Source organism: Engraulis encrasicolus, chromosome 7 (assembly GCF_034702125.1).
Source record: "Engraulis encrasicolus isolate BLACKSEA-1 chromosome 7, IST_EnEncr_1.0, whole genome shotgun sequence".
NCBI classification, from domain to species: Eukaryota; Metazoa; Chordata; class Actinopteri; order Clupeiformes; family Engraulidae; genus Engraulis; species Engraulis encrasicolus.
In genome coordinates this window covers 39,650,364-39,678,301 of record NC_085863.1, presented here as the reverse complement: position 1 = coordinate 39,678,301, position 27,938 = coordinate 39,650,364, and the positions used below count along the sequence as shown (strand labels likewise).

Sequence of the window (27,938 nt, the reverse complement as noted above, 5' to 3'; positions counted from 1 at the left end):
GAAAATGACATAAGAAGTGCGCTTTTGCAAGATATTGAATTAAACTTCTGTCATAAGTGATGTCATCATGAAGCCACAAGCAGGCAAGGGAGGACAGTAGAAAGAACCCTTTGTCTAATAGATTTTACCGCAATCGATGAAGAGGTAATAGAAATGAATATTATTATTAATTAGATGTGTCAGGCATAAATAAATGCAACCTAGTGTATTGTTTTTTTTAATTCAAGTTTTTATTGATCAAACTTTAAACACGCACATAAAAGGTCCACACAGTACATTACATTGTCCTATTGTACATAGCTCACCTATACGCCACCTTGACATCTCCATCAGAAAATATGGTCCAGAAAATAACAGTCGTAATAAATGGAAATACGTATACATATATAACGGCTGTCATTAGATACACTTTATATAATTTTCATGTGTACCCAGAAATCATTCCAGATTATTTGTTTCTCATCATTAAGCCTTTCCAGCATGCTCTCATAAGAGGCTGCTTCAATTACAGCATTGACCCAGTATTTTAATTCCAAAGTTTAAACACACTTCCAATTCCGTAGAATAATTCTCAGTGTTGTGAGGCAGCAGAGTTTTACCACAGTGAATGCCTGCTTTGATATGCTTGGTACCACCAACTTGTCTCCAAGTAAGCAAAGTCTGGGATCAGCAGGCAGTTAGAAACCCAGCCATTCTTCTAATATCCCAAGGATTTTACACCAAAATGGGTGAACATAAGAACACTCCCAGTCCCAGAGCATATGAAGAAATGTACCATCTTTTTCCTTGCACTTCCAACATAGGCCTTTTTCAGCAATACCCATCCTATACAGTCTAGAAGGAGTATAGTAGTACCTGTGTACCACTTTCTAGTGGATACATTTTCCTCGGGCTTCCCTGATGTTTTCACCCACATTTGCCATAATCTTTGACCATTCACCTTCATCAAAGTCGACTACTAAGTCCCTCTGCCATATTAGATTCAAACTACAGCAATTATCTGCAGTTGCATTAATAATTAAGTTATAACATACAGATGCAGTGTGGGCTATATGTGCTTGCTGAAAGTAAGTAAGCACTGGGTTCTCATTGAAATTAAATTTGTCCCCAACGCAATGTCTGATTTGCAAGCATTTCCAAAAGTGCCCTTTCCCTTCTATATTGTATTTTCCCACCAAGTCAGAGTATGACATAACTTGTCCATCCACATAAATCCTTCATTGTTGCTATACCTTTCAGGAGCCACTGTTTCCAAAACACATTTTTTTTCCCAATACAAATGTCTGGGTTGTTCCACAATAATGCATAGGATTGTCTGTAGTGTGACAGTTTGAGGAGTTTATGGATTTTACTCCAAACATAGCGTGTTCAATCACAGGGTTTGACTCCTGTGTCAGTCCAGAGTGTTGTGAAAGAATGTCCAAATGCTTGCATGGAGAGGCCAGACAATCTAGTGTATTGTTATGGTTAGAGTTAGAAATAGACTATTGCCTGTGTGGGCCTATCCAAATCATGCAGTGTTTCTGACAGTAGCCCTGATAGATCTATAGTTGAGGAAATACAAGCCAAGGCAGGGTGGGCACATGCAGACAGGGAGTGTCTTGTCGAGACTACTTAACATAATGAAAGGTTATTTGAGTAGTCTGCTCCCTTGCCATCCAGCACAAGAGAATGTGCTGGTACATTTTAACCATTAGTATATCCCGAAGCAGCCTGCCATCCAATTGACATATTACCCACTATATATCAAGTTTTACATTTTGTCTCTCTCTACAAAATAAATTAATAAAAGGGGACTCGCCGTCAAGATCTCCTTCCAAGGTGGAGGTGACGGAGAAAAGGCCCACCGTGCTCATCGATGCTCCTGGAGGAGCCAGTGTGAGCTCCACACCTAGCAGTGAGTCCTTTAAAAATGCTTGGCATTAACTACTTAATTACATGAGTTTTATCCCTATTGTTATTTTTGGCATTTGTACTTTCCATGTGAACAAATGTGATTATTTTTTATTAATCCCCTCCTCTGTGTAACCTATATGCACTAGGTTAATAGGGTCATTCCAGGTCAATTCACATGCTTTCCCCAGGTGCCCCTCTTTATTTTTTCTCATACAGGTACCTTTCGATGCCAACTAAAAGAATAAGTGTTAATATACATTGTAGCTCTAACAGTTGGAGGAGAGGCACTCCAAAGTATGGGTACCACTGCTTGTAAATTAAATTCCTGGGCTGAAAAAGTGCCTCATCTCCAAAACGGTTTTAAGTAGGATGCTAAAACTTTGGATTCTTTCTTTAATTTGGCATCGAAAGGTAGATGTCTGTGAAAAATTAGGCAAATTGAAAATGGTATCTTAACCAGGTGGCTAAGTTGTGATCCCTGGCCAGGCAATATAGGCATCTCTAAACGAGTAACATAAAGGCATTACACAACATAAAAAAAACAACATAAAAAGCCAGCAGCGCATACAAAATGACATTTCTCTCTCTTTCTCTCCCAAGCCGAGAGTTCTCTCTCTAACGGGCTGGATCCCGTTGCTGAGACTGCTATTCGGCAGCTGACTGAGTCATCAGGCAAAGTGTCCAAGAAGACCCCCACCAAGAGAAGCACGCTGATCATCTCGGGGGTGTCGAAGGTTGGTGTCCGCCAGATTTATTGATGTGCATTTGATTATTAACTATATATGTATAAGTCTGTGGACTTACACAGTAGGTGCATTCAGGCCGACAGAGAACCGTGCAGGTGCCCATTCCCACACCCTATCGCGAACCAGCCAGTGGCACTTCATACAACTCTGGTTACAACCTGTTACCTGTAGTTCTCTTTTGGATGAATCACTCGACATATAACTATGGGACCTTCAAAGCAACCCGACTGCCTTTGCCAATTCCCATGAAAAAAAATTGACCTACTGTTTTTGGAGAACCTGAAAGAATGAATGACAAAATTCTCAACAAAACAGAGGAAATGTGTTTCATTCGAGGAAGGTGTTTTGAATATTATGTACAAAGAGATAACACATTATGCTTAAAAGTACTTATGTACCATTTCAAGCTTTTCATTAGATGTCTACAACTGACAAAAATTAGGGTGACTCAAAACTTGGGTGGTAGTTAATGAACTTTATTAAACACAAAACCTCAAGGAACTTCTTATTTTTGACATTTGGCGATACTTTTGAAATAGCGTTTTTCATTTGTTTTAACCTAAAAAAAATGCAATTGTGACATTCACTGGTTGCACCACCTAACTGCTACTACAGTAGAAACTTCAAAGAGCCATTTAAAAAAAATGTTCAGGCTCGATAACACTGTACAATTATTTTAAACAATATTTTAATAATCATAGGAGGTTTGATGCAGCTTAGAGAGCACCGCGTATCTCATCCTGTCCTCTATTGAGGCTAGTGGGCGGTGAAACTCTGTGTCCTCCTCGTGTGTTCGGTCCCACGATCCGGATCGCTGGTCCACCGCCGGCCACTGATCGGTGCTGGTCGCCGCACGGGCTTGATGCGTGTAGGTTGGTGTACCCTCACAATGTTGCTGGCGTGGATGTTGCTGATGGCGTGGATGCTGCTTCTGGTGGCGTGGATGTAGCTGCTGTTGGTGTGGATACTGCTGCTGGTGTGGACGCTGCTGGTGCAGCTGGCGTGGACGCTGCTGCTGCTGCTGCTGCTGCTTCTGGTGTATACGCTGCTGTGGGCCAACAGACCTATTGGGCTTCAGGGCTGCCTGTTGCCTCGGCTCAAACTTCTCCAGGACGGCTGTCGTGGCCGAGCCAAATAGACCATCCGGGGACAAAGGGTGGTTCAGCACCACGATCTTGTCCTTATCGGACGCACTGGACAGGTTCAGCCAGAGGTTCCTATTGCCAACCACTGCCAGGCCCATGATCCTGCCAATGGACTGGGCTGAACATCTGGAGATCCTGAGGACGAGGTCAGTGACTGTCCGGATCTCCGTCCACGTTTCCTCCGTCGGCCTGCCCTCCTGCAGTGCTGTGGACATCTCCTCTTGGAGGTCTGCCAGGTAAGCCATGAGGAGAGAGGAGGCATTGAGGGCACGTCCAGTTAAGGCAGCAGTCTTGTAGGTCTTCTCCCACAACAAGGAGATGTAGCGGTTGTCCTTGTTTGGCATCTTCGGGGCTGCGTTAGCCGTCCTATTGCCGCTGGGCGGTGCTAGGTGGTTGGCCAGCGATGGTTCCACAGGGGGCATGTGGTCCCATCCCAGCTCCTCCATGCCATCCATATCCAGCATAGTAAAGGAAGCAAAAGGGGACTTTGTATAGTATGGCGTTTTCCAGGACATGGTTAAGTCTTCCATCACATCGGGGAATACGGGGAGCCTCTGCTGTCGTGTCGGTGTGGCCTTCGGGAGGAAGCATCCATCTAGTCGTGAGCGTTTGGCTGGGGGAGGGAGAGCGGGCCAGGACAGCCCCAGCTTCTCGGCTGCCCGCTTGCACGCCTGGTGCAGTGTGGCTTCAGTGCCGGAGAGTGGCTCCTCCTCAACCTCAGGTTCGGGGGCAGCCTGGGACATGGCGTCCGGGTCATCGGTGACCACAGGACTGGGTCCTGACTCGTCCATCTGCTCCGAGGAAAGTGGCAGGTCGGCCTCGTCCCCTCTTGTCATGGGCTCCAGGAGCTTGTTGGCGGTCTCGTCGTCGTCCTGGTGTTCGAGCTGCTCCATGAAGGCTAGTCGGCTCCGAAGTTTACTGGCACTGAGGCATTGGCAGTCCTTGCAGTTTCCAGCCTCAACGGCCTCCTGAGCGTGTCCGTATCCCAGGCATATGGTGCACTCTCTGTGAGGGTCCCTGTCCGCGATGGTAAATCCGCAGTTGTTAGGGCAAGCGCGGGAGGGTTTCTTGTCCCGCTTGTGAGGCACCTTGCTCGCATGCATGGTGATGCCAGCTCCGCGTGGCACTGGAAGCAGATAATTTATTTAATGAATTAGGCTCACAGACAGAAGTTGCTTGTTATTGTCAACTAGCTCTGTACCACTACAGACAAGTGAAAATGAATGAGGTCCAATGGAGTTGCCTACAATACTTTTTCCCCTGACATATTAATATTAAAGTCGAAGTAGTCCTAAAAAATAAGTCAAGAGTATTTTATTGTAAGTTTTTTTTTGTGCCACTAGATTTATACACTAAGTGAGCAAGCTGAATTTATGAGTTAAAACATTACTTAGCAGAATGCTGGCCAGATTCAGTCTTCATATTAGCATGTAAAGAAACTTGTTTTGCCCAAGACAATTGCAAATGTTGATTCACAGTAATCATCACAATATGACAAAACTGTCAGAAAGACCACTGTCCTTTCCATTATACATGAAATTTGCCATTTTGTGTGTGTCCACGAAAACTGTGTTAACCGTGTCACGGTCTGAAACCTCCTCCATAAATCAGTAATGGTTTGGTCTTAGGCCATACGAATAACATCACGTGATGTCATAACCTCTTTGGCAGGATACGGGAAGACTTTTTGGTAAATTTTGAGCTCCATCCTTCCATAATTTAATCCATTCTTTTTCATGTTCTCTTAGCGGGAAAATTGCCTGTCAACTGTGTTATCAACATATTCATAAGAATCTGAATTAGAAATCACATGTAGAAAAACACAGATAAAGCATACAGATACATGAATTGATTAAGGTGTTGTGGTGGAACTTCTGAGGTCCTCAGTTAGCACAACACCATAAAAATGGCTGAAATGTCAACGGTGTTACCGTCAATGGTGTTACAATTAAGTATGACAGTCAGGGTTGCCAGATGAGGCTGATGATTTCCAGCCCAAAAGATGATCAAAATCCGCCCTAAAAAAACGCCCAATTCTATTGATTTATATGGCAGTGGAAAGGTTTTTTCTGATAGATGCCATTTTTACCCGCACACGGCCATCCTAAGCAGCCCAATTGGGCGGGAACCAGCCCAATCTGGCAACACTGATGACAGTTGAGGAGGAGTATGTTTTTGCCAATTTATATCCATATTGACAGACAAACAAACAAAATAATTTGTGTTCTAGGGAGATGGGTTTGTCAGCTCTGTTTTTTCTCCTAAAAAAGTGCCGACTGCACTGTTGACCGTAACACAGTTGAGTAACACAGTTGACTGTTTTGAAAGTGTTTTTGTGCTATTGATCCCTTATGTGTTGAAAAAATCCTATGAACAGACACTGGGGAATCCCTAGTAGGGATTATCTCTGGAGAAGGAAGTCTTGTGTAAGGAGGGTGACTATATTCAAATCAGACGTTACAGGGATTTATGATGAAAAATGTGTCAGTCTGTATCACAGTGACTCATAAAATCCTACTTATGAAGCTCAACAATCACATTTTCTATATCAGTTGCACAGATTAATGACAACATTACTGCTAAGGGACATAAGCACTTTCAAACATATATTGTTTCAACTCTGTAGTATTTTTATATATGTTTGAAATGACATAGTATTTGTCCATAACACTGTTGACAAAATAATTAAGCAAATGTTCGCTTTCATTAGAGTATTTATCAAATGATTTAAGATTAAGCTTGGCAATTTGTTTGTTTGGAAACTTAAATATATACACTATGTAAACATCTAGGTCATTTAGTTAAAAAAAAATAAAAATACTGATAATTGACATTTTGCTTTTGCCAAAATCGTAGGGGAATCGTATAATCACTCACCTACACACGTGGACGAGGCATTACATGCAGATAGACGCTTACTCGGGTTGCTTTGCCAACACAGAAAGATTAGGGGGAAAGGATACGACAATAACAATGCTAGTTCTCGGTGTTTACTAATAGGTAAGGGGAAGGAAGTTAACTAGCAAAAACAATCACACTAGTTAGCGATTGCTCACGGCAAAACGCCACCGTTGCCATGTCACAGCCCCAAGCGTATGCAATACAACATAACATACATTTCAACTTTTATATCTTTTTATTATTCAAAATGTTCTACAACAACTGTATTGCTATATAGCAGTATGTGGCTAATCCAGATCCTGGTTGGAAGGTTGGTAAACCAAAGTCGATGTTAGACACGATTAAAACAAGACAGAAACTCAAAAAGGGGCTTCAAAAGTGGGGAGTTGCAAACCTGATAAAATGCAGTTGAATGCGTTCTAGAGGACAGTTCAATCGATGACCAGGCAAGAAGAAGCCTTGCCACGGGTGTTGAAGGTGATCATTGAGGAAGAGGCAGGAATGGTTCAAAAATGGCTCGTGCAGCTGATCACTCTGGGACAGGCGGACCCTGTATGTACATCATTCGGGAGTTGCAGTATTGAGGCAGTCGGTTCATATGCAAAATAGGGAGGCGGAGCACTCGGAGGGTCATATGGCAAATACTTGAATAAAAAAACTCTTACAGACCGGTATTGTGAGTAGCCCACCGGCTACATTTACATTTACGTGTAATAGGCCTTATAAACCACAAAAAAAACAAATCTTACAGCCCGTCTTTTTGCCAAATACAGGGGAAAATACTACATGATCACACATGCGCAGAACGGATAATGCAGCCCTGCATGGTGCACATGTGATTTTTTTCCGAATGGTGTACTTACAGGTCCTCAGGTGTGCTGATCACACAGACCTAGATCAAATTTAGCCCACCCTTGTAAAGTGTTCTGGTCATTTTGATCCGTTTTCATTTTTTGCTTGATAAAAATAGTTATATTCTTTCACACTGAGACTCACTGACTTTGGCTCATTGACTTTGGTCCCTACACAGAAATTCACTAGCAGGTTTACGGGAGCATGAGGATGAATATGAGATGATATGATTTTTTTTATTTTTAAAAGATTTTTCTGTATGCCCGGGCCAAAATGACCCGAACACATTACAAGTGTTAATATAGGTCTCTCCTGATTATTGGTCTAAAGTCGCAGTTCCCAAACGTTTCCCCTGCGCATCCTGTTGAAGGCCTACATTTCAATGTTTTGGCCTCTAGTGGTGTACATTGACACTGCCCTAATGATTCGAATCGATTCAGTCCGATTCTACAATGCATTGCAATGCATCACATTTCTATTGAAAGCAAGGCAAATTGTTCGTCAGAGGCAATATATGCAGTCAGATACTGAACAACATTTTATTGGCTGTGTATCAGTCCTGCCGTTTACAATGCTTTGATATGCTTTAAATTAATTCAAAGTATATTTGCTCCGGAAATGCCCATGGAAGTAATTGAAACTTGAAAAAAATATGCTGCATCATCGATTATGCCATTTGCTGAATTGATCATTGAATTGTCCACCCCCGCATTGCAATGCATTGCTGAATCGATTTATTTTTGTCACCACTAGTAGCCTGTGTTTTGCTCGCTGTAAATGCACAGGGCCTATGCAATTCTCATTTCCATTGCGAGTGATACCATCCTTGGTTTCCTTGGGTAGTAGCCCAATAGATAATCCCATCCTTTACATTTCAATTCATTAGATTTTAATTGAAAAACTAAAACTTGAAGAACAAAACTCCACGTGACGTGCTCTGATATGTGGGCCATGATGCTTTTACTTTTGAAAACATTTTGGGATTTTTCTTTGCACAACATTGAATGTTTTTGTGTGCTGATGACCACGCAAGTATGGCTTCAGTACGCTAATTGGACAGCAAATGTGTCGCTTTGGGGAATGCTCATCACCAAAACTTTTTTCGACTTCTCTGTCGTCATTACAGAGAAACTAGTTGCATGAAAAGTGTATGAGTTATAGGCCTATATAACACTTCAGGTGTCATCCATTTAGCTTTATGCAGTTTCATTAGCATGCATTAGAGGTTGGGGCCACACTAGTAGTGGAGTGCTTTATGGGCCGAGAGGATGATTGGATCATGAATAGAGGCTATGAAGGAAGACATGGACTGTTTTTTTTGTCTCATTCTCTGATTTTGAATCAGATTAAAACTGTCCAGTTTGAATTTATGATTAGCAAAAATATTCCCATATGCCAAAATTATTTCAAAATCCAAGATTAATTAGTGATCTTATTTTACACAATGTTTTGATATTCATAAATTAAGCCTCCTTGACAGGTTTGATCTGATTTTATATATTAACATATACAGTATATAATCAGAATGGAAAACCGTTGGTTTCCAGGTTCATGACTCGTGTCCCAAACTAACCCCTCTCCTTGCTCTCTCTTCCTGTCACACTCTTCACTGTCTTCCCAAAAATACACAAAAAGCCCTCAAAAATGATCGTAATGGGAACTAGAATGGGCATTTAATGGGCATTTAATGGCCATTTGACTACAAAAGACTGAGTGGGGTGTTGTAGCACCAGGGATTTCCTCATTACTATGCGACTGAGCTGAGAACAGTCAATTGTTACAGAATGGCCAATCAATTCTCATTGATGCCTGATACTCAGTAGGAGAGGGAGGGGAGATTGGAGAGCCAGGATTAAAGATAGTCCTTGGTATCACTGTTTGTGATCGCTGTTTGTAACGGTGGTCAGGTGAGGATCTGTAATCACTCAGTGTACCTGATTGAAATCAGTATTTTGTAGTTACGGTGAATATCTTTTTTTATGAATGGCCGCCCCTAAGGTTCAAAGCTGCCTATGAGTTGCCATGCACCTGTAGGAGACTAATAGGGCTTCAGAATGAAAGCTGGTCAGTGGGGAAAAGAGAGAAAAAAACAGTCACCCCCATTTAGAATTATTTGGTTACCATGAAAATCTTTGGTTGAAGTATAGTATGGTCACTCACAGCACTCCTCCACATGTTTATACAGTATGGCCCGAAGAGGGCAGCAAAGCCCATTCAGAAGTGCCTTCCACCAAGTTGATGAGCCACTAAAATATGTTTGGAAACATTTTAATGCAAAATCTACTCCATATTGCTCTGTCAGGTATTCAGTTAAAAAAAAAAGAGGGGAACTAAGCCCAGTCATAATTTCCTTCTCCATTCTTAAAGATTGTATTTATTCCAGTAAACTCCTCCAGGTTTGAAAGGGCTGTTTTGTTTTCACACCTTCAACAATTTAAGAAAGGTTTTGTGAATGCACAATGCAGGCACGTTGTGGTGCTTAGTTGATTTTAATTTTAAAATGAAACCATTCCAGGCAGATCAATTTAACTAATCCTTCAAATGGCCATATTGACTAGGTGTCAACAAATGTGAAAGACATCACAAAGTGACTCAGTAGAAAGTCTTGTAAGAATGATTGTGTTTCATTTTGATCAACGTTATTGCATCTTGACAGCAAATTGGATTATTTTCAAGTTTGATTAGAGACACTTACATGGTGAATAAAGTTGAAGACTTTCATCAAAACTACATGCTCAGCACATTTCTGAGAATGAAGGTTTAGCAAAACTATTTGTAAACTCACATAGGTATGCCTAATCTCCTCGCATCTATATTACATTGTTCTGCATATTGTTTCAGGTCCCCATCCTAGCACTTTGACCAGAGAGCGTTTCTCAACGGGGGTGCTGCAACCCCTCTGGGGGTGCTGCTGCTAAGAAAGTTACAGCTGAGTGGGGACAGTGCTTTGTTTCCCTTGGGGGGCATTAGCCTATGTTATTTATCAATACTAAGGGGGGCGTTGGCAGGCTTATGATTAGGTCAAGGGGCGTTGGCGGGCAGGTTGAGAACCAATGACTTAGACAGTGAATAAATGCGAAGACTACAAAGGAAATTACCACCAAAACTTAATATTTAGGGTATTTATGGAAATGAACTTTGAGTGGGAAGGGGGAATCTGAATGGGTAGGGTAAGGGTTTCACATTTGACCTCATCTCATCTACGTTACATTGTTCTCCAAATTGCTCCTCAGGTTCCTGTCACGGAGGATGACTCTGCGTTGTCCGCGGGCTACGCTGCCTCCATGGATGCTGCCCTCCAGGGAGATGTGTCTCCAGGTAGCGCCCTGAACCACTGCGGTGGCATCTCTCCGCATCCAGACGTGGACGAGACCACACCATCAGACGTGTCCGAGAGGCCGTCTGTGGACGACGTGGATTCTGAAACGGGCTCCACTGGGGCGCTGGAGACGCGCAGCCTCAAAGACCACAAAAGTGGGTGTAGGTGTTGATGATCTGCAGCGATGAGAACCCTGTGGCTTTCTTGGGCTTGTTTGAAATGTGATTGGCTGTCTTAACCATTTGCACAGAGCCTATGGGTTAACCTTACTGTCACCAAAATTGTTACGACCAAGTCTTAATCTGTTACCTACGGCTCCCGGTAATGCCATAGCAATGTTCTTACGGTGTAATTGAGTCTTTTCAGCAATGAGTGAACAGTCCCGCTGGTGGCTCCATCTGCACAAAGAGGCTACACAATGTATTCATGGATTGAAATAGTGATAATGTGGACTATCTCTTCCGCTTGTCACCATATCACCTAGGGCCCACTTGAAAAAGAGGCAACTGTCTCAATGTGACTACCCTAGTAAAATAAAGTAGAAATAAAAAAAATAAAAAATAAAAATCACATCAGTGGATACAGTGTATGGATACTGACTAGTATGGTTCCATTCAGATCAGATTGTTTGTAATCCAAAATGAATCCCTATAAAGCAGCAATTTAGCCACCCTGTCACTTTCAAAAAAACATTTTTATTGACATCGAAAATCTTCTACTGTGTCATTTGTGACTGCCTTCATATTCCACTTTAACAACAAGACTGTATGAATGGTGCAGAAAACTGATATGCCTCCACCTACCGGAGCCATAAGGTTGTCCAGTCATGTGGCTGCACATGCGTATGCATGTCTGCGAGTCCATTTGGATTTTTTTTGTTGCACAATAACTTTTGAACAGATGGACATGGTAATCTTGGCAATGCCAAAGAACTTGTATCTTGTAATACTCTATAAAAAGGTACATGAGGCCCTGCCGTGGCCAACCAGTACGGTACTCGCCTGCCATGCGGCTGACCTGGGTTCGATTCCCGGCCCGGGTCCTTCCTTTACCGACCCCTCCCTGTCTCTCTCCCAATTCACTTCCTGTCCACCTCTCACACTGTCCTATCAAATAAAGTCGAAAAAAACCCCAAAAAAATCTTTAAAAAGGTACATGAAGTGACAAAACATTTGGAATTCAATGCTTCCAAAATGGCCTACGTTCACAAGATGGCTGTGTACAGTAGACACCAGAATCGCAGATCCTTTGAGCTCTGCCATTTTGAATAGTTTTTACATTGATTGTTAGTCAAAAAGGCAACAAAATTGTGTTAGGAGTACAACACTCAGTAGCAGTAGGGTTTTTTGACGATCAGATTGATGAAGAATGCAGACAAACTTAACAGTTACTGTATGTTGTGCATACAGTAGTAGTGCATTCTGCTTTGTGCATGGTGGTGATCATTTTGCAGCATTTAACATGTGCACTGTACACATGTTCCCATCTATTATGTTACAGTGGGTTTCCTGCGTAGCGGCACCAAGTTCTTGTTGCGGAGGAAGAACCGGCAGAAGGACCCCACCTTCAGCCAGTCCCACGAGGACATGTCCAACGTGGGCGACGACACCGCCTCATCTGCCTCCACCAGCGTGCGGAAGAAGTCTGGAAGCTTCTCGCGGAGGCTGATCAAACGCTTCTCCTTCCGTTCATCCAAGTCAAAGGGCAAGGCCAGTGCCACCAATGGAGGGACCAGTGTGGCTGACAAGTGAGACATCTCCTCGGGGAGAAAGAGCCGTGTGGTCTGTGGGGACATTGCCACTGCTGTAGGAAGAAGAAAGGGACAAGTGTGAATTGCGGGCTTTCACAAGCTCAGACTTCAGTCGCAAAATGAAATGCGGATGTTGACTCTTGCCCCAGTGAGACACGGTCTTCTGAAGGCACGCATAAGAGCACTTTCCATCAATCCCGTCTCCCCAGCCCCCTCCCTTTGGTTGGCCTTTATCATAGAAAAAAAGAAAACAAGACTGGTTGCCTTTAGGTTAGCACTCCCACAATGTCATAGTCCCTCTGTTATATCTGAGATTCCAAGGTTTTGAGGAAGCATTTTGGTCATTGAAAGACGTATTGATTGTTGTTGTGTTTAGCTCAGTTCATACTGTCTCTGTCTGCTAAGAGTAACATGAAATTCTTGTAACTTTAAGGAAGAATAAGTGTTTTAACTAGTGTACAGCTTAGAGCAAAGAAGGAGTGGATTAACTTGAGAATGATTTGGCAGTTCCTGTGTATGTTTTATTTATTTGACAAATTGCACTTTGGACTTTTGAATTGTTTACAACACTAGAGAGCTTCTAGATGCATTTATTTTATAATGTTTACCCTCAGAAACACTAATTTTCTGTTCTGTTTGCGGTTTCTTTTTGGCTTTTTTGTTTCAGTTTTTTGATCTGTGGTTTTGAAAAAAATCCAATGTGTGCTCATTTTCTGTGGTAGATTTTAGTAGATAGTCTACTGAACAAATATCCAGCCTTTGAATGAAGTAAAAGTGATCTTGATGGTTTTCTTTGTTGCTGATGAACATGTTCTTGGACGATTTTTTTGTTTCTCAAAACCAAGAATGGGAATAACATAACTCTTCTATGTTGGTGTGTGTGTGTGTATTTAGGTTGTAAAGAAATTAATTAGAATTTAAAGGGAATTATTTAAGTAAACTACGTATGAAGTATATATATTCTTGAATATTTTTTATTTATATAAATAAATCCCGATCATCTAATCACCTTAAATCGAACATTCAGGGGTAATACAAAAATCCAGACATAACCCCCAAAATCATTGGAAAATGTTGTTGTTGTTTTCATTTACCTCAGGTGAAATCTTTTAATGAATGTTATGGTAGCCATTATGTTTTGTTTTTTTTACGTTCAAAATATCCATTAAAGTTCATCAGTTTCCATTGCAGGTGACCATCATATCGCAATAACCTTCCTTCTCTTAGTGCATGCACGACACCCTCTTCACTCTCTTGTACAAAAAATAATTTGAGATAATGTCTTGCTATGTTTGGGGTTGGGGTTGTTTTATTCTCTTTGAACAAACTGACAATAATATCGTTTAGAAACGGTGTATCAAAAAAAATAGAACAACTGGTAACATTCTGCAGTGAAACCCCAATCCCTAAACCCCAATCCAGATTCTAACCCATTCCCTATGATGACGCATTGTCACTTTTGTTACAGTGTACTCTATGGTGCAGATACTGTAACAGGCATCATGACACTGAATTTTACGTTCTCTTTTTCAGTGTATCTGCCATGCATCAATATGTAATGTTGTGTACTTATACACTGTACATACCAAACCCTAACCATAACCCTTGGGTGCAGTGCAAGCGCATAATGTTACATGTTGTTACATATTTTGTTGCACTTTACATAATTCATGTAGAAGAGACTGTAAAATTAAGTGTAACCCATTGATCAGTTAAAGTATAGCATAAGAAAACGTGTTTTTATTAGCTTGCAAATGTAAAAAAAAAAAAAAATGTTTCTTGGGCTCCTTGGTCCCCTAGCTAAATCCCCTTCAGATGCAGTGTTCCATTGTCGAGGGCTACTTATTATTATGGACTGCGCTGAGTCTGAGCGGACTCTGTCTTTGCCAGACAGATGGCAGAGGAAGACAGTACAGGTGGTGGTTCTGTACTATTTCACCAGGTGAATTAAATCAGGTCTTGCATGGCTACTGTGTCTAGATGCCGATATCTAACATAGCATTTGTTACTCAAAAATGTTCTGCTTGTCACTGAACGATGAAAACATATATATAAAATAAATTCTTGATAATAAAAGAACAAAAACATTGCTCTGAATGTTAATGAAGGAGGAAGCCAAATAATATTGCAGAGCTTTTGCCCAGCTGTAAATGTTGATACTTTATATGACAATGTGGTCATTTTGTTGTTTAATTTATCTTCAATAAATTATTTTTTAAAAACCTGCAGAAAAATTGTATACGTCATGCTGTGGTGCTTCAGTTGTGTGCTGCAGGCCTGTCAGTTGTCAACAGTGAAATGTTTTTGCTGGTAGCGCCTTTTGGACCACATCACAAGGCCACAAGAACACAAGAGGATGGGAGTTAGGATAATGGAGACAACTCATACATTGTGATATCTGGCCCAACTCCAGGGAGCAGGTGACTTTGACTTGAAACTCCTTGGTAGGCCCCTGCATGGGGGTCGTGAGGGGGTGATAATGTCGGTCAGCAAGTTGGCAGGAAAAGTATATAAACAAAATAAATAATTGAATAATGAATGTACTCCAAATTAAAGATAAGATAAACGATAGTCCCAATAGTTAAAACTACAAAATCTGTTCCATCTCTGAACATGAGGCCTACTACTATAATAGTTGTTATTTTATAAATCCCTGTGTGGCACTGACGCACACAGACATATGGTTCTGAAAGGGGGTGCACAGGAAAAATAGTTTGGTATGAGGAGGGCCTTGGCTGGAATCTACCAGTATATGGGGGTGCTTATCATGGTAAAGTGTGAGAGGGGGGGGGGGGGGGGGGGGAGAGAGAGACTGAGCCATTGAGGCCAACAAAAATACCCTGTGATGACTGTTGTTTTTTTGATGGACTCTTTTAATAGCCTACATGTGCTATACTGCGCATAAACAAATTAATTGAGATGTTTTCAAGTTGGAAGAAAACTGAAAACAAAAACACAAGGCTAGGGCCTGGGGGAGGGTTCAGAGTTCAGAGTGGAGGGAAACATTAGAAGTGGACAGGATGTTTTCTGCGCTGGTGAGCTTCAAGTTTTCAGTGGGCTAGAAACTTTCCAATTTGACACCCAAATGTAACAGGACATTTTAAAATTTGAAAAGCTGAAATTGAAAGCTATCATCACTGAAAGTTTTTTTTTAATACAGATGTATGGTTTCCCAGAACTTCGCACGCAAAGACACGCATTGAAATACACAATTGTTCTGTTTTGCATCTCATTCTTACTTTACAGAGAACTAACATCTAGGTCAAAGATGAAAAAAAGAATTGAAGTGAACACATGCAACTCTCAACAACACACACGGCTTCGAAATTGTGAGGGAAGGCGTTTAATTGGTATAACTTTACCGCTCAAATAGATTGACCACAGTATTCTCCAATCACCTTTCTCCTTTGCCTTTATTTTCACTCTAGGTTGGGCCTCGGTGGTGACGCAATGTTTCATACAGCCAATGAATTGTGTGTTTTGGTTGTACGTTTATCCAAGGACCAATCACAACGCCAGGCGGGCCTTCGTTTCTAAATAAAGTGACGGTTGCACCTCTTCCGGGTTAAAGCAGACGACGAGAACCTCAAGAGGTATCACGCTTTTAACTGCGAAGACCAAGAAGACACCCAATAACATGTCTGGAAGAGGCAAAACCGGAGGAAAGGCCCGCGCCAAGGCCAAGACCAGGAGCTCCCGTGCCGGACTGCAGTTTCCAGTCGGTCGTGTCCACCGTCTGCTAAGGAAAGGCAACTATGCGGAGCGTGTCGGTGCTGGTGCACCCGTCTACCTGGCTGCTGTCCTCGAATACCTCACGGCTGAGATTCTGGAGTTGGCTGGAAACGCCGCAAGGGACAACAAGAAAACCCGTATCATCCCCCGTCACCTGCAGTTGGCTGTGAGAAATGACGAGGAATTGAACAAGCTGCTCGGCGGCGTGACCATCGCACAGGGTGGCGTGCTCCCCAACATTCAAGCTGTGCTGCTGCCGAAGAAGACTGGACAGGCTGCCCCAAGCTCAGGGAAGGCGGGCAAGAAGGGCTCCTCGCAGTCGCAGGAGTATTAAATGGCGTGGTCTTTGAAGGACATTGGACTCTTAAATCCGTAAAGGCCCTCGTGGTGTCTTCACTATGGTTCTCTGATTATTGTTGCTTCTGTGTTTGTAATGCGCTTTTATATTCAGTGTGACATTAAAACGTTACTTTTACTTAACCCCTGTCTGTATGCCTTATTTATGCCAATGGCGGGTCTCGCGCCCTAAATGCATTTAGTAGAGTTGTGCATCAAACGAATTATTGGGTATTTAAGATGAACCCTGGTTAACTTCATTTAATTGGTTTTTTTTAAATGTGCAAATTGAATGGAGGCAAAAGTAGGTCTGCACCTTTGTCTATTGTGGGGGGCGGGGTGATAAAACTCGAGCCAAATGCTTGGAGTAGAACTAGTTCTAGAGCTAATTTTCTTATGAAGTTGCACACGGTATGTAAGTAGGAATAGCGGTATTATGCCTCACCCAGGGCTCTGAAAACGGCCAAATGTTGATAAACAGTTTGGTGGGTGGTAGAAAAACTTGCAAGCCATTTTGGTTTGAGTGTGTGTGTAGCTAGTGAGATGTAGTCTAACATCTAAAGGTGGAAAGCGTTCACCTTTTTATCAAATGAAATTCTTTACTTTTGCTTTTAACTTTTCACTGAAAAGTGAAGGACCCTATCGTTCTACGTGAAAATAAAGCGAAACAAAAGTATTTGTTAATTTTTAATAAGCTTTCCTCTCGAATTACACCTCCATAACCTTTATTTTGCTTGAACCAGGCATCAGTCAATGCATTGTTCAAGAGAATGACAAGTAAAATAGTGGAAATGCTATTCCAGTGTTAATGAGTGAAGTATTTGGGTCAATATAGGCTACTCAAGTATCCTACAATTAAAATTATTAATTTTAAAAACTACTTAATCATACTCATAAAAGCCACTCAATTAAACACTTGAGTAAATGTAATTAATTCCTTTCCACCCCTTAACATCTACTTGCTAAATTAGCTAGTGGTGGAACATTTAAAAATATTCCTGATCCAAGAGTGCAAGATTTCAACAAATGAAGAGGCAGTAATGAAATTAAGTAGATTTTATTAAAAAGATACAAGGCTCCATGTAAGCACATATGATATAAGGCATTGTCCACTGACAAGTCATTGACGTCTAAAATACTTTCTATTGCCTCATTTACACTATATACAACAGTGTACCCTCAGTCATAAATAAGTAGCTAAAATGTCAAAATGGACAACACAGACGACACTCAAAGCACAACTAATGGACTCAAAGCAGGCTTTTAAACCTGTTCAGGATTGGCAAATGAATTTGAAAGCAACGGTTTAAATGACATCAAAATGAGGTATAGGAAAAATAAGGGCTTGTCCAAAAACATGAATTGGTTACAAGCTTGGATGATTTTTAACCTGTGAAATGAGAAACCAACTATGGCAGTCTCATGGTTTTCTCACTGCCACATACTGGGCTCTGGTGTTAGGTTTACCATTTTGAATTAACAGTGCTTGTTCCTAAATCCATGTTTTTGGAACTGTGGACACCCTTTTATTTCCCACTTGACTTGTTTTCTTTCTTTACTGTTTTGTTAGACAGTGGAGTATGATACGTCTGCCCTGAGGATACCTGTAACTTTGCCAATATGGTTGATTAAACCTTCAGTGTTTGGACTAAAGATTAAAGCTAAGAAAGACGTTGAGTGGCCACAGTTGTCATCTGTAAAGAAAAAAAGACTAGCTGACTTTTCTCATCTGCAGTCTCAAGAGGCCATTACACTTAATTTTATATCGCTTAGAGCTGCAGCAAAGTAAGTGGGCAGATTTTAAGTACAGATGAAAGCACTGTGTGGCCTCAACGCCATGTTTCCGATCTGGCTTCATGGCATGGGAATAGATAGAGGACTCATCGGGCGTCGTTGAGTTGCCGTGCAGTGGTCAGGATGTCCTTAGCTCCTTTACTCAGCAGCAACTCAGCCAGGTCCACCCCAAGCTTCTCAGCAGCAGCCTGGGAGGACTCAGATATGTTGTATGCAGTGACCCCGACATGGGCACCGTCATCAGAGACCTGAGGCACCTGATGTGATGCAAACAGGCAAATTAATCAACTTTCAAAACGAGAGGAAGCGTGCACATCAAGCAAGAACAGGTGCGGCACCAAACACTTTACCATGAGAAGAAATGACAAAGGTATGCATATTAGTAGGTGCTCTTACACATGACTTCATTAGGAAAGTGCTCAGAGAATCTCTACCATGTAAACAGTGCACATATGATATAAGGTACTGAAATCACACACACACACACACACACACACACACACACACACACACACACACACACACACACACACACACACACACACACACACACACACACACACGACTAGATTTGAAGAAACAGAAGAGGTAAGAACAATGTAGAAGAAAGGCCAAAAATGAATATTAAGCTCAATATTAGACATAAGAAACGAAAGCCTACCTCATTGTCTGGGAGGATGCTAATCTGCATGGTCTCCTTCAACATGTCTGCACCATCCAGGCTGTACACTGCCCCTGTCAAACACAGCTGACCACACAATGCAAACGGTCATGAGAATAACACCCTCAAAATGAATGGATCAACCAAAGTAAAAAATAAAGTCATTGGATTTAATTGGTGGAATATTTACCAGCGCATCCTTTACTTCCGTGTGCACAGCGACGGGTACGCTACAGCCTCCCTCCTGATAGGTGAAAAATTAGGGTAAAACATTGAGTCAAGTCATATGTAGGTCATTTTGTTCCAAGTTTTAGTGTGGGCTTGCACCATAGGCACAGCCACCATGCTACAGCCGTCCCACTGACTTGCTGCACTAGACAGGGCTTTGTAATTAGAGGACAAAGCCAAGCCAGATTCATAGCCCAACTATGATTATGCCTATGGTGCAAGGCAAGACCAACTCAGTAGACGGTAGTTATATTCTACTGGTCGGGTTTGGCCTAGTTTACTAGACTATGCATTTGTGTTTCACTTGCCAGATGTCGAAGGAAAGCTCTTTCTGCAATGCAGCGAAGTACGGTATCGTGATGGTGAAGCACAGACACCATGTCGAGTATGTGTCGGTCCCGTGCTCGAACCTCTACCGCCAAAGCTCCCTATTGCAAGATAAAGAGGTTAGCGGGTTACCAGGTTACTCAGTTACCATGAGAGAACCAACATGTCTTTCTTCTGCAGACATCTGTTGTTAAATACAATGTCTGCAAACATTTACAATAAAACTTCAAGTGTCTCAAATGAGATATTTATAACAAAGATGCATTTTGACTTCGACATGTAATGTATATCCAAACACCTACATTGTAGTTACAGCCAGCTTATAAAATCATTACATCATGCACACATTTAAATCCAACATTGCGAGAAGGTTGTGTTTTGAACGGTTAACAGCTGCTCTCACAGGTGTTTCCTTTAAACTGAAAATTGTGTGTGTGCCAACCACTCGACAGCTGCTAACCAAAACAAGGTTACACACAAACACTAATTTCTACATAACACTTACCTGGCCAACAGCATACATACAATCAGCTGGCTCAAGGATCTGTGGGCACATCAGACAAATAAGATGTTAATAAATGACATGACTATATCAGATTTGTAATAATTCAAAGCCACATAAGTCTTTTTCTTGAGGGACATCCTTCCCCCATTTCCCCAGGACTGTCAACTTACACTGAGCTGTTTCCTGTCAGTCACTTTGAATGAAACTGTCTGCTACATACTTAATATACAGTAAAGTAAAAAGACGTCAGATGTGTCTCCAGCCATTGTGCCTACCATGCTGATCCGGTTCTCCCAGCCCATTCTCTTCAGGCCAGCGGCAGCTAGGATGATGGCTGCATAGTCATCCTTCTCATCCAGCTTCTTCAGACGAGTGTTCAGGTTCCCTCTCTGGTACGCCATGTTAAAGAAGGCACTTAAAGGATTGTAAACACAATGTGTAAACGTCTACAAAGAACTGATAAATCAGTCTGATTGCTTTGTTCCCCGAGTAAAATAAAGCCACGTGTTAAATTATTGGTAACTAACGTACTGTATTACTTCACAATCCCTCATTCACAATGTAGGTTAGTGACCATCGTAAGACCAAATTCAATTTCTTGTTACATTATAATTAATTTCACTTCATTTTATTCCATTTATGGCATTGGTCAGCTTCTGCTGCATAAAATACGCAATAAAAATAAAACTGAACTTGAAGACCACAGACACACACAGCTTGCTTTTAGAGTAAAATATTGGGGGTCAATGGCGCTTATGTGTCAGTAAGGATACAATGCTTTCAAACTCCAGATGAGGGAACCTTCTCTTCAGCTGAGCAGCACGGCGCAGTGAACTCGTGCCGATCACACTATGGAGAGAGAAGGAAGAAGAAACCATTGTAAGGCAAAAAATGATCATTTTACCTGCACAGTAACCGTTTGCACATCTTTAAGAGTTCCAGAGTAAGTAAGAGTTACAGAAAGTCCTGAAATGCTATGTTGCAGTTGATGACCATAAAGTGCACTACGCCTGGCTGAAATCACAAACCAGTTTTGCTTTCAAACTATGCACGTATTGGTACGAATGGTGAAATTTGGTCATTCAACAAAAGGAACATGATGCATTCCAGGTGAAATGTGTGGCATCAGATATCATCATGCATGGTCAGGGTGTCTACAGGTTTGACCAAGTCAAAATTAAGACATTTTAAGACTTTTCAATACCATTTTCCAAATAAAATTAAGACCAACTCGCTGCGTTTACAGGTTTTAGCAAGTCAAAATTAAGACATTTTAAGACTTTTCAATACCATTTTCCAAATAAAATTAAGACCAACTCGCAAGATCATACACAGGTTCAAATGAAGCACAAAAACCAATTGGTTATTTACATTAATGTAGCCATTTCAAAATACAAGACTAAACACAATGAAACTTTACACTAAATAAAATTCAATAATGCGTTCTAATTTACACTACATGGCTACAACTCCCGATTTCCGTCGCGAAGTTCATCACATGGCTGACATAATTATTCCTCCCTAAATTAAGTTCCACAAATTTAAGACATTTGGGTTGGGAATTTAAGACAAAATAAGACTTTTCAAGGCCTTATTTGGCGAAAATGACATTTAAGACTTTTTAAGACTTTTTAAGGACCCGCGGCCACCCTGATGGTGCTACTGTTAAAAATAAATAAATAAATGTTCAACTAAGTGAAAGACCTTTGTTCAAGATATTTGTTCAACTACAAAAAAGGCAATTCTGGGACTATTCAGCAACCATAATTAGATGGATGGTGGCCAGAGACAGGAATGTAAGCAACAACAAAATTCAGTTCCTTCTGCCAGATCGGACAATCCTGAGCTTAGAAAGTATAAAACCAGCCACAAATTTAATCCAACCAGCCCTGAGTTTGCTGATAGATGTTGATGAATGGCAGAGTGAAGTCATCATTGTCAGAGGGAAAAAGTGGTAGCAGCTTTGCTTCTTTAACCTAGGACTGACAAGTTTTCCCTTAACCTAGGACTGTCTTTCACGATGACTCTTAAACTGTCCACTGGTTTAGAAACCAAATTACTTGTATATATTAAGCGCCTTGGGGAGCTTGTTGGGTTTCCCTGAGGTGAGGTATGAACGCAACCTTTATTTTACTCAATCAGCACTGTGCGCTGTGTCACAATGACGATGGGTCTTTTCCAATAACCACATGTCCATTAGAAAACAATGATGTGTATTGAAATTACAAGCCCGTGCCTTTTTCGTTTGTTATTAGCATGTTTAAAAGCACTACACGCCACAGAAAGTAACAACAAAGTGTTAAATGATCTTTTTTTTAAAGTGTCTGTTAGAAGATAAATTACCGTTCCCACTGCCCAAAAGACTTTTGTTCTACGAACTTCTATTCAGTCTGGTTGGCAGATTAGATCTTGGACCAATTGGCTGCTTGGAAAAGAATCACCAGACCCCTTGCCATACACACAGTTTGACCTGTTGTCTTTGAAGCTGGTTGCTACTAGTCAGTTTTGCACAGAAAACCACTCAAGTGAGCTTTGCTTTGAAGTCACTACACTTGAAATACCTTTTATAAGTATGATGGCGCGTATGGCACATATGACGACCACACATACTGCACATATTCTTTTAATTTAATCCTATAAAAAGATCAATGCAGTCTTGCATTCATGTTCATACCTTTTTTCTGGCAGCGTTTCCAAAGACAGCCCTGCATGTTTTGGGTGCAGCACCACAGCATCATACGGACTTTCACGCCTGATTAAAAAAAATACATTTAAATATTTCAGTCACACTTTAATATAAAGTTGTATACACCACACAGACATACACCTATTAGTACACAGACTGTTGACATGGAAACGTCACTTACTCTAATACAGCTCCAACTGTGAACCCGGGGGGTAATGTGGTGGGAAGGTCTTTCAAAGAGTGCACAACAATATCAACCCTAAAGGAACAAAATAATAAATGTATTTAAGTAAAATGATGATGTCTGTCCTCAGGACAGTAGGTTTCACAGGGGTGAACAAGTTTACAGCAATGAAAAATAAACCTTTCAAATAAATGTAGTATTATGTTTGTGTAACGGACCCCTTGATCATTACCTAAATGTATTTTGTTCAAGAAAATGTAATTGATTTTCAACGAAGTTAGCATTTGTATAGGTGGGGCATGTTTTTGCCAAATTTAGATACTGGTATAATAGTTTAGTGCTTCTTTCATTCAGGTTACAAACCACAAGCTTTGCTCAACGACAAACACTACCACAAGAGGGGGCACTACCGCACATACCGGTAATAACAATCCTTGTTACCACCGGTATATATACCCATGCAATAGTTTGCCATGCATGCAATATTAAAGAATTAAAATGGGGTCTTCTTAGACTTACTCATTCCTTTCAAGTGCATTTTCCAGTTCTTTGGTAAACAGGCTCTTCTCTCCAATCTAGGAGGGGAAACAATGGCCAACACAAGGAACTATGAAATACTACGCTATAAAATTATAAATGCATACAATGGATCATGCATCCATGCATCAAGGTTGCAATGGACAACTCATGTATTGAGAATTTCTACAATGCATATTTTTACAATGAACCAATGAATAGCAGTGAGATCACGTCATCCGTTGTACCTTCGACAAAGCAGTGTCCAGGATTTTGTCTCCAATTGTGGACATGGCAACTAGAAAGGGGAGACAGTACAGTATACATTTCAATTGGAACAGCACTCATTGAGTTCATTTCTGACATCATTCACCCATAATCCTACTTTTCCCTGGACAGCCAAAGTGCTGTCTGTGCCTCGGCACAATGATGAATGCACTTTGCGCTGACGTACAGTGTCTCCGTTGTCTTAAAGAGAGAAAGGCGGAAGTACAGAATCAGGGCAATAGAATCGGAGACAACAGGAGACGGAGAGAGAGAGAAAGCACAGAGAAGGAGGGTAGCAAATCCATTGGGAGAGAGAGAGAGAGAGAGAGAGAGAGAGAGAGAGAGAGAGAGAGAGAGAGAGAGAGAGAGAGAGAGAGAGAGAGTGAGTGAGAGTGTGTGTATTGGGATATACTCTAGACAAAAGCAGAAAGAAGAGTGAATGTGTTCTGGACATGCACTGAAATGAGTCGGACAGCCTCTTCTAGAACAATTGCCTGCACTTCTCACTCTTCAGCAAATACGTCATGCACAAGACTGCTGATTAGCTGATTTCTCCTGTGCAACCTCAACACGTTAGACTGTCTAAAAGGCTGTGTTATCCTGGCTACACAAGGCACATGATTCATTTGTAGTACATCAGAAACAGAATTCAGACACTGTAGATATAAAACTTTAAACCTTGAAAAAGACTCCTGCATGAGTCGAAATGCGTCGGTGCGTGTGAAAAGAAATAAAACTTTAAATAGCAGTGTTGCCTCGGGACTCTCCTTGACTTTGAGATATAAAACATAGTTCAATGTACAGGAGTAAACTACTGGTGGGGAAATGGTCACATTACTTCACTGAGAGACTTTTAATATGTGAATAGGGATGCAAATTATCGATTAATTCATTAATCATTAGTTGATAGTCTTATTGATCGACTTACGATTAATTGATAAGCGGCGTCCCCCCCCACCGAGATCTCAATGTTTCTAAAAAAAAAACTACTAAGTCTAAACATTTTAATTAAAAAGTGAGATAAAATACCACATTTAAATGAATTCTATTTCAATTCCTTAATCCAAAGGTGATTTAAATATTCCCACTATTCACGCCCCTCTTCACACACACTCTTCACATGCCCATTTCACCTGGATCTCTTGTCAGTTGAATGTTGATTAATTGTGATTAATGATTTTTTAATCGATTAACGCATTGATCGATTAAAGTCAATTAATCGATTAATCGTTTGCATCCCTATATGTGAATGTTTAATACTATATTTAAAAGAATTTCTATGTGTGTATGCTACTAGACACCTTAATTTCCTTCGGAATTAATACATTTTATTTTACTCTACTCTACATTATTTCCATAGTCAAGACACATCACCTCTCACCTATTTCAAACTTCACATCTGGGTGCAGTTCCATCAGCTTCTCTTTGACATAATCTGTCTGGATACGGGCCAGCTGCACAAAGTGAAAGAAAGGGGGAAAAACAAGCTAATTAATAAATGAAGCATGTAAAACTAAGTTGGATGGCAAATCAACCTCTCGTCCTACAATTTGCAGAGGTTCAGCTTTGCTACTATGAAAAACATTTTCTTCCTGGAGATGTAGACTCTACTGAAGTCTAAAACAACAGGATGAAAAAAACAAATTTGCCTTACCCAATCCCTAACGTCCGGTCATGACATAAGCAATTACCTAGGTTCTACCCCTGACAGCATACTTCAATTCAAATGTAGCGCACAGTTGATGTCATCAGTCACAAACACTCCCTCTATTCACTCCTTGGCTAGACTGAATTCCGCTTCAGAAAGCCATGTTAACGGAACTGAAGCTAGACCTGAGTTACACAATGAAATAACAAATGACTAAAAGACTAATATTTTTCTGTGAATCCTAATATGAAATGCCTCTTATCTTCACTTTCCCAAGATGAGGTGTGGCTGAATATATGCATTCTGCATCTGTTCAATTCAGACTTTGTGATAATTTGATTGGAAGTGCCACTGTGCTGTTAACTCCTCGAAATTCATAAAGGTTCAGGACGGTGCAGCCAAGATGTTCCAAAGGCATTCGATCATTCAATCGTTCAATCGTTCATTCATTCATTCATTCTTTCTGCCCCGTTGGTCAATGTGCTACACTAGTGGCGGACTGTGTGGCTGTATCTGCTCTCACACATGACAGCCAGTCTCTAATCAGACCATCACACCCTCATTGGCACACCCTCCTCTATTAACGTATTTTATCCCCGGACCCTCAACTGCTGTTCTCAAGACAGATTGACGAAATTGATAACAAAAAACAATGCACCAAACTCAAATACCAATGGGATTCCTAAAAACCAAACAAATTATTTAAAAAAACAGTTTTTGTTGTTGTAATGGTTACAAAAATAGTACTGGTGTGTCTGTTGGTGTCATGTCACTGACTGCTTTAGTCAAGTGCATAAAAAGGAGGGAAACAACGTAAATTGATGCTCCGTACCTGACTTTTCCTGGTCCCCATCCGAATAACATGATTGGCATTCCCATTTCCTTCCTTCTCCTGAAAGTAAAAAAAGGAGAAAAAAAGAGGGGGAGTGTTAAAACCCTTTCCATCCACTGAAATGACACTGTATTCTAAAGCACTACACAGATTCACTGCTAACATTCATAAATACCTTGAAACACACCTCAGTATATTCGTGCAATCCGTTTTCCATGGTTGATGTTCAGTTAGAAGGTGATGTGTACTCAAGAGTGAGTTGTGAGCTGAACCTATTGCAGTTGTAGCTGTTTCCTGAAGGTCTGAGAGAGAGTCCAAGAGAGGATGACTTTTCTCTCTCCCTAGCCCTTCCTCCCTACCCAACCCATAACCCTGACCACTACTGATAAACTGAGCTGAGCATGCCAATTCATTCCATCTGTGGGCCTATCTGTAAGTATGGCAGAGGTGTGGGCAGAGGGCGACATAACACATACATGATGTATCAGGCCAGCTCGTTTGCTACCGTCTGGGGGTATCTTGTTGTGTCATATTTCTTATCTCGTGACCTACAGTACCTCTCAATACCATTCTAACCTTGAAAGATTGCACCATTTTACTTTGGTCTCTAATTTTCCCCAACTTCATCGGGTGGCTTGAAAGCAAATTGTGTTGTAATAAGCACCGTCAACTTAGCCTGACAGGTCAGACCATTCATCTTGAGTTATTTCCATTTACTCAACTGTGACTTCAAGCGCCTGGCCTGGCAGCAATAACAATATACCGGTAATAACAATATAATAGCATGGTTCAGTAGGTTATGCTGTTACACTTCCGAGTCTGAAGTTCATACATAATAATCAAGATGGACACAGTGTTTGTCAGGCATCCATTACAGTCCTTGTCTTTTCTTGCCTGTTCCTTTTCGGGGAAGGTTGTAGAGCTTATTCATAAGAAACCGACTACGAGGAAACAAATTGCCCCAAATCTCAGTACCGGTTATCACCTTGTTGTAGAGCGTTGACATAATATACAACCTATGTAACACTCGTATCCATACCTCATTCATACAAGATTTGCCAATGATATCGTTTGATGTCAGGACTGACAGCTCCACTGTCCAATTGCAATAGTGGCAGATACCCCAGCTTGCTCGTGCTCCTGTCCCGAAAAACACATTGCTAACTAGCTAGCTGAACACTCACCAAGGAATTGTGTGCCTCTTCTGGCTTTTCCATCCTCCTACGAATGGTCTGACAATGGCACTATGATCTGGTTGTTCTCATAAACAAATAGCCCAGGCAAAATGGATAAGTTGCCCTATGTAAGAAGTTGCTAGCTGAATGCACAACCTCGCCGGCCACCCATCATCTACAGACGCTGTAGTGGTGGCGTGTGACCTCGAAGACTACTCACTCCACTTCCGCCTATGAATTTCGGGTATGCCCTTCGGTGCAGTGGTGGGAGTGGAGTTTGATTGAAGTACACTCTCGAGAGAGTGCAACCTGCAGCAGTGGCTGTTTTGCGAGACCAGAAGTGGCTCATTTTGCGGCACATTTTAAATATTTAGCACCCATGATAACGATAATGAGAATTGGAATGCTTCGTTGAATGTAGATGGGCAACGTTAGTGA

At 41.3% G+C, this 27,938-nt stretch overlaps 4 protein-coding genes across 8 annotated transcripts in view; 2 read left to right on the top strand and 2 right to left on the bottom strand.

Annotated features, from left to right (window-relative positions):
* The window catches only part of c2cd2l (c2cd2 like), a 38,978-nt gene extending 24,284 nt beyond the window's left edge, over positions 1 to 14,694 (top strand). For 2 of the 3 annotated variants that reach the window (XM_063203536.1, XM_063203535.1), the window contains exons 12-15: positions 1,793 to 1,897; positions 2,497 to 2,630; positions 10,774 to 11,020; positions 12,360 to 14,694. In XM_063203536.1, the coding sequence (XP_063059606.1) occupies positions 1,793 to 1,897; positions 2,497 to 2,630; positions 10,774 to 11,020; positions 12,360 to 12,610 (737 nt within the window). In that variant the 3' untranslated portion in view covers positions 12,611 to 14,694. The remainder of the gene's footprint in view (positions 1 to 1,792; positions 1,898 to 2,496; positions 2,631 to 10,773; positions 11,021 to 12,359) is intronic. The other variant, XM_063203538.1, reaches the window with a different exon arrangement.
* LOC134452882 (uncharacterized) lies at positions 2,637 to 7,291 on the bottom strand. The gene is made up of 2 exons (XM_063203539.1): positions 7,083 to 7,291; positions 2,637 to 4,913 (listed from the first exon to the last, which is right to left on the bottom strand). Exon 2 carries the CDS (start codon positions 4,888 to 4,890, stop codon positions 3,331 to 3,333), a length of 1,560 nt encoding a protein of 519 aa, XP_063059609.1. The 5' UTR covers positions 4,891 to 4,913; positions 7,083 to 7,291; the 3' UTR covers positions 2,637 to 3,330.
* A 1,361-nt stretch (positions 14,695 to 16,055) lies between the features above and the next one.
* LOC134452169 (histone H2AX) lies at positions 16,056 to 16,821 on the top strand. The gene has a single exon (XM_063202530.1). It carries the CDS (start codon positions 16,247 to 16,249, stop codon positions 16,673 to 16,675), a length of 429 nt encoding a protein of 142 aa, XP_063058600.1. The 5' UTR covers positions 16,056 to 16,246; the 3' UTR covers positions 16,676 to 16,821.
* An 897-nt stretch (positions 16,822 to 17,718) lies between these two features.
* On the bottom strand, positions 17,719 to 27,753 carry hmbsa (hydroxymethylbilane synthase a). Of its 3 annotated transcripts, none has more exons than XM_063203515.1 (14): positions 27,510 to 27,753; positions 26,326 to 26,385; positions 25,227 to 25,299; positions 23,827 to 23,876; positions 23,582 to 23,637; positions 23,060 to 23,137; positions 22,867 to 22,944; positions 20,966 to 21,041; positions 20,468 to 20,581; positions 20,193 to 20,231; positions 19,669 to 19,788; positions 19,323 to 19,376; positions 19,133 to 19,219; positions 17,719 to 18,728 (listed from the first exon to the last, which is right to left on the bottom strand). In XM_063203515.1, the coding sequence occupies exons 1-14, from the start codon at positions 27,540 to 27,542 to the stop codon at positions 18,558 to 18,560; spliced, it is 1,089 nt and encodes a 362-aa protein (XP_063059585.1). In that variant the 5' UTR covers positions 27,543 to 27,753; the 3' UTR covers positions 17,719 to 18,557. The 3 variants fall into 3 exon arrangements, with proteins under 3 accessions (XP_063059585.1, XP_063059584.1, XP_063059587.1); XM_063203514.1 differs by lacking the exon at positions 27,510 to 27,753 and adding an exon at positions 26,501 to 26,642; XM_063203517.1 differs by lacking the exon at positions 27,510 to 27,753 and adding an exon at positions 26,513 to 26,642.
* Between the last annotated feature and the right edge of the window lie 185 nt (positions 27,754 to 27,938).

Coding starts and splice junctions, on each gene's coding strand:
- LOC134452882 (XM_063203539.1), bottom strand. CDS start 4,890: ATGCATGCGAGCAAGGTGCCTCACAAGCGGGACAAGAAACCCTCCCGC.
- LOC134452169 (XM_063202530.1), top strand. CDS start 16,247: ATGTCTGGAAGAGGCAAAACCGGAGGAAAGGCCCGCGCCAAGGCCAAG.
- hmbsa (XM_063203514.1), bottom strand. CDS start 26,542: ATGGAAAACGGATTGCACGAATATACTGAGGTGTGTTTCAAG. Junction 21,042..22,866: donor GAAACGCTGCCAGAAAAAAG/GTATGAACATGA, acceptor CTCTCTCCATAG/TGTGATCGGCACGAGTTCAC. Junction 19,220..19,322: donor CGGAAGTAAAGGATGCGCTG/GTAAATATTCCA, acceptor TTGTGTGGTCAG/CTGTGTTTGACAGGGGCAGT.